Source organism: Panicum virgatum, chromosome 2K (genome assembly GCF_016808335.1).
Source record: "Panicum virgatum strain AP13 chromosome 2K, P.virgatum_v5, whole genome shotgun sequence".
Taxonomy (NCBI): Eukaryota; Viridiplantae; Streptophyta; class Magnoliopsida; order Poales; family Poaceae; genus Panicum; species Panicum virgatum.
The window spans coordinates 64,216,353-64,232,686 of NC_053137.1; the positions used below are offsets into that span (position 1 = coordinate 64,216,353).

Consider the following 16,334-nt stretch of genomic DNA (forward strand, 5'->3'; position numbering starts at 1 on the left):
TTGTGAGCCGTGCTCGTTGGGCGGGTAGTGTCTGCTCATTTGCTGGTTGGGTTGGCTGGCTCTAAAGTTGGGCCGTTAGCGGTAGTGTCTGCTAGTTGGCTGGTTCTAAAGATGGGCCGGTAGCTACGGTCTGGCGACCAACTCTCAACCACCGTCACCGACTTTCCTCCTCTCTGGACACGTCCGTTGGGCCACTTCCGCGGTGGCCAGGCGGGCCACGACATCTGCTGCCGGAGCCGGGAGGAAGAAAGAACAACCACGACGGCGAGGAGAGAAACACGAGCGGCCAACAAAGCTGCTCCTAGAAAAGCTTATTTTCGTGCCGTGTCAGCGTAGAAAGCTGAGCCCCCGCTTCCAGAGTCTGAAAAGGGCCCTGTCGCTTCTGCACAAGTGCACAGTTTTCCGGGAGGGAGGGGACCACGGCGTGGCAACGGCTCCGGCCGCGGGGGGCTCCAAGTCGGAGCACGCGGCGGCCACCCATCTGTATCTATCTGCTCGTCGTCCGTCCGCGCGCGCGGCTCCGGGCTCCTCCTCCTGCAGTTCCGTCTCCGTCCACGTCCCTCCCGCGTCGCTGTTGCCACGCAATTATTTCGCTCGTCCCGTTGCGCCATCCATCATCAAGCATCAACCCCCGCAGGGCAGCCGTGCCCTGCAGCTTTCCTCTGGCTGGCTTCTGGCGGCTAATGACGCTGTCCGCGTACTCCTGGTCAGAAAAAAGCATGCGCTGCTGCCGGCTGATGATCTGCCTAGGATTCTTCTTCTTCTAGCCTAGAGAGAGAGAAATCAATTAATCAAACAAAGCGTAGTACTCTCTATATAAGTACAAGATCCTCGAGGGGGACTCTTGTACAGATCGAGATCCTAATCTTCCGGCGAGGCGTCCGGCCATAACTCGACGCTCCCCTCGGATGCGGTGGCTTTGGTGGGGCATTCACTACGGGCGCGGGCTCCAAATGCATCAGGCACCTCCCATGCCCGGGCGCGATGGCCCTGTCGTATCGTATCGCATCCTCCAGGCCAACAAAAGACCCGACCCCCTGCGTTCAATACAGGTAGTTTCCCATTGCACTTGCACGCACCGACGCGCGGCAGCCACGACACGACCTAGCGCACCTCTCGCAGTTAAAGCAGCAGCAACTTCTCACACTAGTAGTCTAGTACTACGGGGGCGCGTACCGGACGGAACGGAGTGGGGCCGGACGCGCTCGCGTACAAGCGCCACCACGGAAAGTCCACGGAGCTCACCACGCCCCAGGGCGTCGCGCTCGGCTCGGGCCCCGGCGGCCCGCCCACGCGCGCGCCGTCCGTTTCCCGATCTTAGCGGGAACCGACGGCGGGATCGGCCGCCGACTCGCCGCGGACGGCGACCGAAAGGGTGCTTTGCTTCGTCCACTCGGCAAATCACCCGGCTTTGATTAGTGGAGGGGTTGTGGCGAGAATTGAGAGATGCTACTACCGAGCAGGAATCAAATCAAATCTAACTGGTGCCACGTTTCCGTTTCGCACCTCGTGCTTTGCTGTTTTTGTGATGCCAACCTTTTCACACCAAGCACATGTGGCTACCGGTATTTGTTTACCGTCCTGATTTTGAGATAAAAACTAGAAGGCAGCGTACAAAGTGGAAACTAGGCATTCCGTGCAAATTTGAAAACTCTCAATCAAGATCACAGGATGCTCATCCGATGGTTAGGCCTTCTCCAAAGGATGGCGGTATCGTCAGCTTAAATAATATTTTAATCAATGAATAGTGTATAACTTGTCTCGTTAACGCTACATGCATCGCTAGCAGGAAGCACTTCCCCCCTCATAGGCACGCGTCCCAACAACTGTTGTTTATTGTGCCGGCACCCTCTCTCTTGCAGGATACTAGCGATGTCGCCCGTCTAATTGGAGGATGCCTTATGGACAGAGATGCGTTATTTTTGCACTTAGGTGCTCGCACCCATCCCCATGGTAATCTTGTTTTTTGCAAAAAAAAAACAAATCACAGGGCGCCACCGCTCCCCGGTCGCTTGTGTGCCCGCCGCCCTCGTCGCTCCGTCTGACTGCCGCCATCTGCCATCCGCTGCACCGCTCCTTAGCTCCTGGCCACAAATGCAGGCCCACCCAGCCATCTTGACGCCGTAGCCGGCCCGCCGAGGTGTGCCGTCCGCTGTCGTTTTGTGCAGTCCGGTCATGACCACGTACAAGCTGGTCCGGACTCCATGGCAGAGGTGAGTTGTGGGCGCTGAACTCCATGGCGGCGGCAAATCGCGGCCGGACGGGCGGCAAAGGGTCGGCGACGAAACGCAGACGGGCGGCGGGCGAATCAGGGGCGGGCGGCGGTGTCCATGGCGGCACAGGCGTATTCTGAGCGGAAAGTAGGAAACGAAACGAGCGTTGATTAGGGGGATTTGGAAAAAAAATGAGACGTGGGCGGTGTGATTTGCAGGTGGTTAATTGTAAAATCAGCCCACCTCGATCTCTAACCATCGGATGAGCATCTTGTGATTTTAATTGAGAGTTTCCAAGTTTGCACAGGATGTTTGATTTTCACTAGATACTCTGCCAAACTAAAATTCACTGCTTTGAGTGACAGATTTGGAGGGAGGTGATTCACACTCCCTTTTGGCGGGAAAGATGTCACAAATGTAAATACGTTCGACTTTCTCCACAGTTTAGCCCAAGATCAAGAATTGCCGAATTTCTATAGAGATTTTCACTACAAAATGTGTCTCCAATCACACAGAGTGGTCGATGACCGTTATTACATTCTGACTAACTCTACTTTTTTTGTCATCAAAGATTAAGTGTAATTTCAGTATAGCTGGAGGCTGTTTCCGCAAAAGGAGTCCCATCCACTTCTCGCACTAATCCCATGTGTCCAACCGACCAGTGGAGTCGCGAGCCAGACAAAACCCAGCAGCACATACACACACGTACCCCTCGGCCTCTCAGAATAAACAGCAAAAAAGGCAAGCCAAGAAGGCAAGAAGAATCAATCGCCAGCACGAAGAGCGGAGATCCAAATCGCCGCAAAAGGAGCCTCCCGTTCGCTTCGCCCGCAAGGAAATTCCTTCCCGCGATCGGGTAAGTCTCCGCCCTCCCCCTTCCGCTGCAATCCGCGGTTCATTGGGCACCGCTTTCTGTGTCAGCTGTTGCCGGCTGTGATGGTTCTGAGTTCATGGTTCTTCTTCCTCTTGTTTGGATGAACTGATACGGATCGCTCTCTGCTCCCCTTTCGCGTTTCGTTTTGGTTCAGGTAGCCTTACCCTCTTGGGCGCCAGAATTGCAGGGAGTCTCTGTTCTTGGATTGGAACAGGAGTAGGAACCAAGCATAGCCACTGAAAAATATAGTTTCTTTTTTTTTTCATTTTGCTGATAGTTCAGTCCATGGATTGTGAGTTGGGACGGGCAGCTCGGTTGCATAGGTCGTAGGAGCCCTGAAATCATCTATGGACAGAGGAAAGCTTTTCGCTTTTCCTAATGTTTTCGTGGAAGAAAGGGATGATAAGTTCTCTGCCATCCTCGCAATTAACTTTTTTTAACGAATCTCACAATTAACTCTTTTGATTAATCAGTTCAGTAACCTACATGCTGCATGTTTCATCTTGTTTGGTTGAGATATTGTGGTCCCTCCGTAAATTTGTACTTTACCTACATACACGTGTATGAACTTTATATGAAAACTTACAAGCCACAAACTTACAATATACTTGTGGACCTGTACGGATGAGAAAAATTCAATGGATGTCAAACATTCAGATTCAGTACAGATAGAGTTTAACACGATTTGAGCTATTTATTTGGGAACTTCGCACATTATTGTTAGCAAATAATGAAGTTGTTGGGTCACCTGGCCCGGCACTGCATTTTTGTTTTGCTTTTAGCTAGCCTTTTAGGTGCTAGGAAAACGGGTAGGTTTTGTCTGGATGCCTGCTTTTGTTCGTTAGAAAAAAAAAAGTTGAATTAGGTAATGCAGAGATACAGGTTCGGTGCAGTAGCGGATGAATTATTGCAGACACAAAGTTGGTTCAGTGTCAGCTGGACAATGATTAGTGAATTTTTAAGGACTGGTCCCAGTGAAGTTTTCTTGTACTGGCTGAAGACATTGATATAACTGTGAAATAAAAACCTGGCAAATGGTGACAGCTTCCTGAATATTTTAATTTTAATCCACTCAAAAGTCTGTAATGGCAATGCTACTTCTCATGAAGTCATGATAATACCACTGACATTTTGCAAACTTTTAGTGCTTATCTATGTGCTACAATCATGTTTTCTCTACCTTATTAACATTTTCTTTGCAAAATAATGTGTAGGAGCAAACCAGTTGGGGGTCAGAGAAAAGGCTAAGGAATGGAGTCGACTTATGCCACTGAAGAGAGTAACTCCAATGACTATTCTGCAGATGCATCTTCATCTCCAACAGGAAGTTCAGAAATTTCAGTCGATTTACCAACTTCTACAGCCAAGGATGCTCCTGGCAATATTGCTCAAGAGGGGCCAAGGGGACATGAGGTGAAGTCAGCGCAAGAAGCAATTGAGAACTCTAATCCGCATACAATGTCTGCTGACAGTTTGGATTCATCCTTACAGGTCCCAGAAATGCGGCTTCCTGATCTAACAGAAGACCATGTGGAATCAAATGCGCCTTCGGATACAGGTCCTGAAATACAGACTAATTCAGGACGAACTGAGACATTCATAAGCTCAACAAATGATAAGGCAGATCCTCCTCCTTCAGCAGATGCAATTGAAGTGAACAGTATGCCTGTAAATGTCCCAAACGGTACTGCAGCTATGCTAAGAGCTGAAATGAAACCCAAAGAAGATAAGACACATTATCACACTGATATGGCTAGAAAGCTGAAAAGGAAAGAAGATTCAGAAACAGCACCTGAAAGTCCATACCGAGGCCTTGTTGATACTGCTGCACCTTTTGAGTCTGTTAGGGAAGCTGTCACCAAGTTTGGAGGCATTGTTGATTGGAAAGCTCATAAAGCTCAGATGATCGAGGTAGTTCCTGATAAATTACCACTACATATAAATCAAAGAACTTTAGTTATGGAACTGAAATTGTGTTTTACATAGTCAATTTTTTGTCAGACTACTTAAAAAGTTTTTTTCCCCTTGCATGCAGAGACGCAAACTCATACAACTTGAACTTGAAAAGATTCGAACAGAAATTCCACTTTGCAAGGAGGAACTAGAAGCCGCTGAGACGGCTAAATCCCAAGTTGTTGATGAGCTAGAGCACACCAAGAGACTCATTGAGGAGCTGAAGCATCACCTGGAGAAAGTACAGGTTGAAGAAGCTCAGGCAAAGCAAGATTCTGAGCTTGCACAACTTAGGGCACAAGAAATTGAGCATGGAATAGCTGATGAAGCTAGTGCGATAGCCAAGACGCAAATGGAAGTTGCTAAAGAAAGACATGAAAAGGCTGTTGCTGAACTTAAATCAGTAAAAGAGGAGTCGAGGTCAGTACATGAACAATATGCTACCCTAATCGATGAAAGAGACACTGCAATCAAAAGAGCAGAAGAGGTTATATCTGCAGGAAAAGAGATTGAGAAGCGAGTGGAGGAACTGACTTTAGAATTGATTGCATCTAAAGGATCTCTTGAGTTGGCCCATGCTGCACATCATGAGGCAGAGGAACGCAGGATCGGTGCTGCATTGTTGAAGGAGCAGGATTGCCTTGCTTGGGAGAGAGGGTTGCGTCAGGCACAAGAGGAGCTGCAACAACTAGAGAGTAAGCTCGCGTCCAATAATGATATGCAGCTCAATATAGATGCAAATTTGCGCAAGTTGCTTAGCCTCAACTCGGAGCTTTCTGCCTATATGGAGAACAAACTGATCGAAGAAGCTGAAGGAGCTTCCAAGGAGCAGGAGTCTGAAGGTGCTAAACAAATTAGCAATTCGATTAAGGAAGCTCTAGCATCAAAACAGAAAGAGCTTCAGGAGGTCAAAGCGAACATTGAGAAGGCAAAGGCTGAGGCCAGTGTGTTAAGATTTGCAGCCATGACACTCAGATCAGAACTAGACAATGAGAAAGCTTCACTTGTCTCGTTGCAACAGGGGGAGGCTATGGCATCCGTTGCAGTTTCTTCACTAGAAGATGAACTCAACCGAACGAAACGAGAGATAGAATCTGTTAGGTCCAAGGAAGCAGAGGCCCAAGAAAAGATGGTGGAGCTTCCCATGGTTTTACGGCAATCAACTCAGGAGGCCGAAGATGCCAAGGTAGCAGCTCAGTTAGCTCAAGAGGAGCTGACGAAGGCCAAGGAGGATTTCAAGCAAACCAAGGCTGCGGCAGCTACAGCAGAGACCAGGCTATCTGCTGTTGTAAAAGAAGCAGAAGCTTCCGTAGCATCAGAGAGGCTAGCGCTCGCGGCAGTTCAAGCGTTACAAGAAAGCAAAGAGGCGAGAGACGTTAAGGATTCCTCGAGACAAGTGACGCTTCCTTTAAGCGAGTATTATGAACTCAGCAAGAGAGCTCATGAAGCTGAAGAACAGGCTAATGAGAAGGTGGCAGAAGCATTGGCACAGGTGGTGTCGGCAAAGGAATCAGAATCAAGGAGCCTTGAGAGACTAAAGGAAGCATCCGAGGAAATGGATGAGAAGAAAGAAGCTCTTGAAAACGCATTGGAGAGTGATGGGAGGGCGAACGAAGGGAAACTAGCTGCCGAGCAAGAACTGAGGAAATGGAGAGCTGACCATGAGCAGCGCCGCAGAGCTCTGGAAGCCGCAAAACGCGCAGTGAATCCTTTGAATGGTCCATCTAGGGTATTTGTTGAACAGAAAGATCCGTACCACAACGAGCAGGAGTCCAAGCTACAGATGTCAGGAAGTAACTACGAGAGCCTTGCTCCAAATCAAAAGTCGCAGAGGAAGAAATCGCTGTTCCCTATGATGGGTTCGGTTCTATCCAGAAAGACCCGGGCACAAACGTAAGATAACAAGATCCTACCTAGACTCCTAGGACTTCGGAAATTACATTGCTGTACATTGGTGTAATAAGTTGTTTTTTTTTCTGGTCTTGTTTCGAAAGAGCTTTTTTTTTGGCTTACAACTTGGTGTCCGGTGGAAGGTGTAATTGGTTGGTATAAACACCGGGCGGCGTATTGGAATATGTGTATACCATTTTTTTTCGGTAACTCAGTAGGTATCCATGAATTTTGTGAGGAAAGTGTTCATCTCGTTCATGTCTTGCAGTCCAGTGGAGGCGTAGCTCTATTCTGTAATGTTTCCCTGAAACTGAACTCTTTGGAGTGAGCTGGCTACAGATCTTTCTGAATGTTGATACTCCTGCCACTGTGCTAGCATTCTTCTGCCCTGCTTTTACCCTTTTTTTGGTCCTATCTCCTTTTCCTAGTCCGTCAACGAATTAGAATCTCCATCATGCTGGCCCTACTAGGTAATCTGCTACCATCCACTTGAAGTAATCTGTTGTCCCACGATCAGGACCGATCTTTCAAATATCCTATTCTTCTGTCTTCTTCAGTTCTTCCTTTACATAAGGGCCTACGCAGAGAACACCTATCCATTCGTTGCCAAAAAGAAAGAAGAAAACAAAAGCCTCGATCATGACCTCGGTGTGCTGAGAAGAACCTCGCGAAGCCAAGCGAGAATAATTGGATTTTTTGTGTGCAAAGTATAGGATGGTCTTTCTGCCAACATATATATTCTTCAGAAGGACACACTGCAAACAGAACAGGATGGGCACCACACCAGGACGATGAACCAAAACTGGCTTTAGGATATCCATGTGTCCAACCGAAAGAAGAATACAATTGATCACGGAGTCAGCAGTCTTTGTAGGCTGCATGTGCAGCTGAATATGAAGTGATTTTCGTTGTGGCTCTGATTGCATCACTCCAACCGAAGATCAGTTACTAGTTACGATTTACAAGGCATGGTTTCAGTGTTTCACCCTTCATGAACTACACAAGCTCACTGAGATGTCCGATCAGTTGTCCTGATCATAACACTGAACCGTCCAAGCTTGGGGATTGAATCGAACCCAATACCAGTTATCGGACTCCACATCAGACCTGAGAAAAGGTGATGCCGTTTCTCACTCAGCTCGTCAGGAAAAAGAGAAATAAAGAATCAAATAACGTGAGGCACGCGTGCTTGCACGCAAGAGATCCGATGCTGCAGGCTAGTAAGCACAAGCCGCCTGCATGCTCTCCAAGATGAACGGCACAACAACGCTAGCAGCCTAAGCCTAGCAGAATAGCAATCGACGAGGGGGCTAATTAGCATGCTGCCAACACCACTATAAAAGGAGGGATCATCGATAGATCAACTTGCACTCCTACCAGAACAGCTGGCAATCGACGAGAGGGGGCCATCTAGCTCTTCTCTTCAGGTTGCAACACACACAGACACACACAAGCCATGGCGATCCGGGGCGTCGCCTCCTCCCGCGACCGCGAGGACATGACGCTGGAGGAGTTCAAGGAGTGGCTCAAGCAGTTCGACGCCGACGGCGACGGCCGGATCAGCAGGAACGAGCTCCGGGAGGCCCTCCGCCGCCGCGGCGGGTGGTTCACCACCTTGAGGAGCGGCCGCGCCCTTCGCCAGGCCGACAAGAACAACAGCGGCTTCCTGGACGACTCCGAGATCGAGAACCTCGTCGCCTTCGCCCAGAAAGATCTCGGCATGAAGGTATCCACCTAGTAGAACAACCAAGCAGCGCGGAGTGGCAGACAGATGCATCATCCTCCTGCATCGATCTATGACAGAACGAATCTGGCTATGAACTGATGAGCCAGCAGTGTCCTTGTATCGTAGCACCTAGCTAGATTTTGAGATGCTGTCTTTGTTTAATTTTCTCCCCTTGCTATAATTTGTGTGGCGGATTCTACAAACTTTAATATCCAGGGTATGGTATGTGTAAACACCGCAAATTAATGGAGGGGTGTTAGTTTGTGACTTTGTGTGTGTGTTAACCAGCTGCATGCATGAGTTGTGTGCGGCAATATCCAGGAATATAAGAAATTGAAACTCTTTTAAAAAAAGAAATTGAAACAGGGTCTTCTCACTTCTCAGGCCTCCTATTCCTCGTGTGACATGAAAAACACATGATCATTCAGACAGACGACGACATCTTCTTCACCGGCTACTGGTTAGCAGGGGTTTCTTCTTCGGGGGATTTCACCATCGTCAGGCTTAGAGAGCAGTGTGTAGGGGACAGGCAGCTCGGTGGAGGAGGAGGTCGGCGAGGCAGGACACCACTGGTCGTCATAGGCAGCACATGGAAGACACAAATAAGGCATGTCAAGCATTGGAACTTGGAAGTGGATAAAAAAAACAACTCGATGTATGGCGCCCACTTCACACACTAGTAACACCAAAAACAGTGAAAACAAATATATAAGTTTGAATCCTTTAAACTTTAAAGGCGTGTATAATGAAGGTACTTAGGTGGTTTTTTCACCCTACATATGCATCAGCTTCCTACAGGTATGGGATGAGATGCTTAAGTTTCCACACCCAACACTTAACATGTGTTAACAAGGTGGATTTTGTGGCAATTTAAGCACATCTTTTCCCTTAAGTGACAATTTTGCACCACTTGTGGAAATTATATTCTTTGTAAGGACCCACAGAAAAGCAATCCTTTCAGTAGTTGCAAATTGCAATGCATATCGTGTGTAAAGCTCAAGGAATTCCTGATGAAGCAATATACTCCTGAGGCTGGACCCACCATACATTATTGCCCAGAGAAAATCTTGAAGCCTGGTGAATGCTTTTTATGAAGTTGACTTTTTTTTCTTCTTCAGAATATCTATCTACTACTTTGTTTGCAGACTTGCAGAGATTGATATCTGCTGCAAATAATCCATCCCTGACATATCTAGTATATCTAAGATTTTTACTATTAAATCGAACAACATGCTTGTGATGTAAACTATGGATATGTGTTACATCGAATGTATAAATGCGATCAAAGTGCTCCAAATAAAGCTGACCACTGTGAAAATTACCAATAAAGTGCGAAGATTGAATGGAATAATTGCATATCTCCATATTATTAAAAGAGTAAATTTCACTGGTGGTCCTTAAACTTATCCCGAGTTCTCATCCCGATCCCGGTACTCTTAAAATGGACATGATAGTCCCTAAACTTGTCTTGAGTTCTCATCCCGATCCCGATACTCCTAAAATGCACATAATAGTACTTAAACTTGTCCCACGCTCTCATCCTGGTCCTTAAACTTGTTCCGAGTTCTCATCCCGGTCCTCATACTCACAAAAAATACATAATGGTCCGTAAATTTGTCCCAAGTTCTCAAACAAGTCCATATAATTCCAAAATATTGAGAAAAAAACTTTTACGAATTGTTTCAAACTTTTAAAATTTAAAATCAAGTTCCAATCTCACTCAAAATTGATAAAAAAAATCATGAGGCGATCTTGGATACAATATTTGATGATTTCTAGAGTTGTTATTTTAATACATTTATTTAATGTTGATTTTATTTCATAGATTAAAATAATATTAAAATCATTTATCCTCTGCTCCAAACAATCCTGAGAAAATCACAAAAATAATTTGATATAGGTTATCTAGATATTTTGATATTTCACATTCAATTTGTGATAATTTATCCATAAATTTTGGATCCACTTTGAGTGGGAATCAAACTTTATTTGAAATCCAAACAAATTTAAAACAATTCACAAAAGTTTTTTCTAAATAAATAAAGCATATGGGAAGCATATGGACCTTGATGAGAGTGATGGATAAATTTAAGGATTGAGATAAGAACGTGGGACAAGTTTACGGATCATTATGTGCATTTTGAGAGTACGAGGACCGGGATGAGAATTCGGGACAAGTTTAAGAATCGGAATGAGAACTGGGGCAAGTTTAAGGACTATTATATGCATTTTAAGAGTATTGGGATCGAGATGAGAACTCGGAACAAGTTTATGGACCGCCGGTGAAATTTACTCCTATTGACATAGAGGTGCTACCATCCTAACCTTATCAGGCTGACCTAGTGCATCAAAACTGCTTTATTTTGGACCGTTGGCAAACAAAGTGTACTGCACCATACACATGTGTACCAAACAAGCTTGCACAAATAAATTTCATCATAAGTTCATTTTCTCTATACAAGATTATGGCTATGCACCTTGACAGATATTATTGCAAACCACCGAGCATAAGGCGCATCATTAAGCCTTGAGCCAGCATATAAAAGCGAATAAAGAAAGGATATATTTGGGTTAATTGGATCCGTGCCATTATAATTTTACAGCTCTTCGAAACATATCACTAGTTACCTCTTCGACTTTGTTTTTTAAAATTCATCAACTAAAGTATCCCCGTCTTCTTCCTCATCTCATCCCCGCACGGGTCAGCAGTCAGCACCAGTATAAAACCTGCAGCAACCGCAACCGCAAGAGGCTTCAGCGGCAAGCAGCACTCTTGCCAGCGCCGGGGCCGGGCATGCCTATCAACATGATTGCGCGGCTGATGAGGGAAGGCCCTCCCGACCCCTGCATGACGGTGGAGGGCTTCAAGGAGTGGCTCCTCAACAAGTTCGACGACAACCACGACGGCCGGATCAGCAAGCACGACGGGAGGTCCTCCGCCGGCACGGGGGCGGCTGGTGGCTGGCCGCCTGGAGGTGCGGCCGCGCCGTGCACCACGCCGACACGAACAGGAACGGCTTCGTGGACGACGCCGAGATTGAGAACCTCGTCGCCTTCGCGCGGAAAGAGTTGGGCTTGAGGATGCTGCTAGCTATCTGCAGGGGTTTGATGTATAGGATGCTTGTAATGTGGAAAAAAAGGACTGAGCTGATGATGTCTAATTACATATGAACAGTGCTATATGTTTAAAATCTTATCTTCTCTCTTAAGACTTGAGAGACGATGAGTCTGATGGTACCAATTATATATAAAAAAAAAGTAGTTTGCTTTAAACTTTAAAAAACTGCAAATAAGTTCTCAATATGTCGTCGGAATTTCAGCAGATCAGTCTAATTAACACTCAACAAAACATGATCCCTCAAGCTAATTAATTAATTTTCAATTAAGAACGAGTTCCCCACATACTGATTATTCCACGAATCCAAACGCTCTAATCAATTAGCCTGATTGATCAAATTGAATTTCATAAGAAAAACTCAGAATATGCATGCATGGCGGCATACCTCGCCATAAACTTGAACAGAGTCATCGAGATTTATTAACTCAAGAGCGTCTAAACATGCTTTGCATAACAACTGCTTCCTCCATAGCGAATATAAGTCCACCTAGGTTTGTCCTAATTCAAACCCTTTAATTTCAACTTAAACAATACGTGTTTAAAATTTTGTGTATTTGTTGGCATTATAAAACTACTTTTACAAAATATATAACTCCTTTCATGTGTGTGTGATAATATATTTTCATAGACATTACTAGCCAATTCAAAATTTTAATTAGGCCAAACAAGATATACTTGTATTTTTAGCAGAGAAAGTAGCTTATACAGCATAAAAAATTGGTATAGATATATACTAGAACTTAGATGGATTCTTCTCTCGCCAGTGTGCAGTGGGAGAAGATCAGATCAGAATAATAATAAACATAGGTGTCGGATTGGTCCGTCAACGGAAGAACACGCCCACCATTCATCAAGGCATTGCGTTTTTACCTAACTTCCACAGATTATATTCTTGACCCAGATCGAGACTGATAACATTCATATGGTTCAGGCTCAGCAGGAGCTTGTAGCTAGCTAGCACGTAGTAGGTTCAGTACAACTGCATCAGAATACCAACCGTGTGACTTTTCATATAGCTACCTGAAGGCTGCAGGCGTAGGAATCAAATAATTGCAGGCCCCTCCACATCACAAAAAAAAGAGAGATGCCATTCCCATTCTCTCCCTCTCGATCAACCTGCAGAAACGAACAACCGAAAGAACCCAACGTGACTCGCGAGCACATAGCCATGGACATGATGCAGGCAACCACACGTCACCTTGCTCAACACACTGCCCTGCGGCACTTGAGTAGCGGGTAGTCTTCGTCTTCCTCTACGAGTGAGACAGCAGAGAGCGCAAATCATGCCTGCAGATAGAGGCGAATCTATAAAGCTACGAGAATGAGACATGGATCAGAGCCCCGTGCACCTATAAAAGAGCAGCAACTGATCGCAAGCTCCGACGTGCAGAGCAGGACTACTACTGCTAGCTTCCTAGATAGCTAGTACCAGAAGCCAGAGCTCCACCCAGCCAAGAGGGGCGGCGGCAGGCAGCCATGGCCATGGCAACCGTGCCCCCAAACGCGAGGTGCCTGTTCCCGGGCAAGGAGCACCGGAACGCGATCACGGTGCCGGAGTTCAAGCTCTGGCTGAAGCAGTTCGACACCGACGGCGACGGGCGCATCAGCCGGAAGGAGCTCCGGGAGGCCATCCGCCGCCGCGGCGCGTGGTTCTCCGGCCTGCGGGCGCGCTTCGCCGTCCGCCGCGCCGACCGGAACCGCAACGGCTTCGTGGACGACTCCGAGATCGAGGGCCTCATCCAGTTCGCCGAGAGGGAGCTCGGCTTCAGGATCACCACGGACGCGGCCGCCGGCGCCGACGGCCCGCCTCTCGGCCGCGTCTCGCCGCCGGCCGACAGGTCCATCACGTACACGGAACAAGGATCTTTCTGCACACATGGGATTTTTTGCTCTATATGAGTATAGCTTAGGTCTCTCCTCTGAATAATTTGTGTGGAAGCAGGAGGAAGCACCTACTCTGCAGTAGCAGCTTGTTTGGGTAGTGTACCGGCCGCGTGGTGATCGAGGTGATGATGCTATATCATGTACTGTATATTTGATTTGTAATAATCCATCCATCCCATGTGTGTTATTATGGATTCAGCTTCTCGATCTATTTAGTATAATACAACCTTGAGGCCTCATCCAAGGTGGCAAGTCAGCTAGCTTATAGGAGTAAAATATCATATTTTATCTAGATGGAAGAGAGAGGAAAGAGAAAAGCTATCTCTTGATTAAGACCAATTTCAATGGGGATTTCATGGAGATCTAGATTGCCACGTCAGCAAAATTGATGATATTTAATGTCATGAAACTCTCCATAAAACTCCTATTGAGACTGGCCTAAGAGTACATATTCCATATAGTCTCATACACATATTCCAAGAGTACGTGAGCTATACAGTTATACTATCTCTAGCAATAGTGTCATCAAGCTACTAACCATTGTCACTTCGTTTATCGGATTTCTAGAGAAAACCCCTCTTCCCAAGATCCAACGTCTTGCCAACCAATCAACACTATGGGATAGACCGCCATCGATCGGGACCACCTGGATCGGCCAATCTAGATCAAAACTTGTCTGTGCGGCGACTTAGGCCTTGTATTAGGCCACCCGCAACGGGATGGCGATTTGGGTAGGAGACTGAGACGGACGGCAGACGCTCGGGCAGAGCGCACGCGAGAGCGAGCTCTCTCGGCGAGCGTGCGAGCTAGCGACGAGTATGTCGCTAGCGACCACTATGGTGCCACTGCTCACCGATTAGAAAAATCAAAACGCCGGCCAAATCGCCAACTGTTAGGGACACCCTTATGGGGGGTGTGAGACGGCTGAATTCGACGTCGAAGGGAGAGAAAATATGAGAGAAAGGGATGCGGGCGTGTGATGAGACACCGGCTCAATCGAGCGATTTGTGCTGCTGCAGCAGCTTTTCCTTCCATCTCTGGCTCAGTATTGGTGGCAGCTGCTATAAAGTTTATGAGAAACATTGAATGATGAGGGATCCACCACTGCTGTTGCATGCGCCAGCCCTCTTGCCGCCAGCAGCGAGCCAAATTATAATCCTTGCTCTTGCTGTTAGGGGTTGTTTGGAAGACCTTCACCTCTGGAAAAAAAAACAGCTTTGCTCCCCAAACTCTAATCTACCTTTGGACTCCACTCCAGCAATTTCCCTCCTTCATGTTTGGGAGAGCTCTACTCCACACAAATTCGAGAGGCCCACTTCCCCTTCGCCCCGCCAGCCCAGCGTGCAAGTAGCAGCCCATCTAAACTCCCCAACTTCCACGCAGGTCCCACTTGTTAGGTTGTCTTCTACCTCACTCCATCTCTTCTAGTGTGCAAGCAGCAGCGGGCGGCGGGGTTGCGAGCCCCGGCGGCGGGAGTCCGCGGTGGGCGGGGGCGGCACGCTCGGCGGGTGGGAGCACTGCTTGGTGGGTTGGGACTATTGACTTTTTCTATTTTTTGTGTGAAAATATATGAGAAAGGTTTTGTAACCAGTGGCATATAGGTAATTATCCTCAACTCAACCAGCTCCTAAAATTGGTATAGCACCTCTTGAGGAGCTCAAAAAAAAACCTGGAGTGGAGCTGGTTGACCTGTTTTTCATAGAGCGGAACTGTTTTTGGTGGAGCAGAGCTCTCCCAAACACTTTCTTAATCTCTCCACTTGCGCCATCTGCCCTAGCCATGGTATGGTAGTACTTGGTATATGTGAAGTGCGACTGATGGGCAGTCCTCGAGCTAGTGGTATGCTAATTGCTAAGGCAACTCCCTCCAGTTTGAAATATTTGTTTGATCCTTTTTAAATCTTGCTAGGGTTAGCCACACCTGAACACCATCCCCCCCCCCCCTCCCCCTTTCTTCATGAAGAGGAGGTGGGGTGGGAAAAATCAAGTGATTTTAAGGCCTCTATTTCCTTACAATCTGTTTTATATCGGATTTGTGTTTAAGTTATAGTGAACTTTTAAGTAGATCTGGTCTAAATGAAAATTCGAGTGTGAAACTCCTTTGGAATACATGAATTTTTAAAAGGTTGTTAAATATCTAGAAAATACCTAAATTCTTTCTGAAAAGGCATAGCATGCATCTACATATACTCACTAAACTTAGCCGTTAGCAAAACCATGGTTTTCAAAACTAAAAGATTTGCTGCCATCAAACTCTTCGCTGTTTTATTTTTCAAAAAAAAAACTCCAAGACTGTAAAGAAAACTTCGTATCATCCAAATAGGATCTAGAGTGTGAAATCAATAAAGGTATAGTATATGTTTCTTTTGCATGTAAGAAAAACATAGGTGTACGCTAGCACTCGTGGAACATACACATGCAGTGCAGTGCTAGCACGTGGCATCTTTCAGATAGTGATCAAAGCGAGCAGAGACGGGATAACAGGCATCATGCTGGTTCTTGTACGAGTGATGACGCGTGTGGTAAGACACGGCAACACAAAAAATACTAGCGAGGGAGTTTCGTTCCTCACGGCAGTTTGTGAGAGAAGATCAACAGTTCAACACAGCCAAAAACTTTTGGGGAATATGCTTCATCCAGGCACGCATTGCGCCCAAACTTTCGGAGGTTCGATTCC

The 16,334-nt window shown here is 46.7% G+C and overlaps 3 protein-coding genes across 4 annotated transcripts; all 3 read left to right on the top strand.

The window, feature by feature from the left end:
- The first annotated feature begins 2,872 nt into the window (after positions 1-2,872).
- LOC120694504 (protein WEAK CHLOROPLAST MOVEMENT UNDER BLUE LIGHT 1-like) lies at positions 2,873-7,280 on the top strand. 2 transcript variants are annotated; one of them, XM_039977648.1, is made up of 4 exons: positions 2,873-3,069; positions 4,302-4,500; positions 4,579-4,998; positions 5,123-7,280. In XM_039977648.1, exons 2-4 carry the CDS (start codon positions 4,339-4,341, stop codon positions 6,935-6,937), a joined length of 2,397 nt encoding a protein of 798 aa, XP_039833582.1. In that variant the 5' UTR covers positions 2,873-3,069; positions 4,302-4,338; the 3' UTR covers positions 6,938-7,280. The 2 variants fall into 2 exon arrangements, with proteins under 2 accessions (XP_039833582.1, XP_039833581.1); XM_039977647.1 differs by having other exon boundaries at positions 4,302-4,998.
- Positions 7,281-8,183: 903 nt separating this feature from the next.
- Positions 8,184-8,996, top strand: LOC120694505 (probable calcium-binding protein CML10). The gene has a single exon (XM_039977650.1). The coding sequence runs from the start codon at positions 8,387-8,389 to the stop codon at positions 8,666-8,668; it is 282 nt and encodes a 93-aa protein (XP_039833584.1). The 5' UTR covers positions 8,184-8,386; the 3' UTR covers positions 8,669-8,996.
- A 3,938-nt stretch (positions 8,997-12,934) lies between these two features.
- LOC120694506 (calmodulin-like protein 5) lies at positions 12,935-13,873 on the top strand. The gene has a single exon (XM_039977651.1). The coding sequence runs from the start codon at positions 13,251-13,253 to the stop codon at positions 13,671-13,673; it is 423 nt and encodes a 140-aa protein (XP_039833585.1). The 5' UTR covers positions 12,935-13,250; the 3' UTR covers positions 13,674-13,873.
- The last annotated feature ends 2,461 nt before the right edge of the window (positions 13,874-16,334 follow it).

What these genes read in the sequence shown, in the direction of transcription:
- LOC120694504 (XM_039977647.1), top strand. Translation starts at nt 4,339, where the DNA reads ATGGAGTCGACTTATGCCACTGAAGAGAGTAACTCCAATGACTATTCT. An exon ending in ATAAAGCTCAGATGATCGAG is followed by an intron (nt 4,999 to 5,122) that starts GTAGTTCCTGAT and finishes CCTTGCATGCAG; the next exon opens with AGACGCAAACTCATACAACT.
- LOC120694505 (XM_039977650.1), top strand. Translation starts at nt 8,387, where the DNA reads ATGGCGATCCGGGGCGTCGCCTCCTCCCGCGACCGCGAGGACATGACG.
- LOC120694506 (XM_039977651.1), top strand. Translation starts at nt 13,251, where the DNA reads ATGGCCATGGCAACCGTGCCCCCAAACGCGAGGTGCCTGTTCCCGGGC.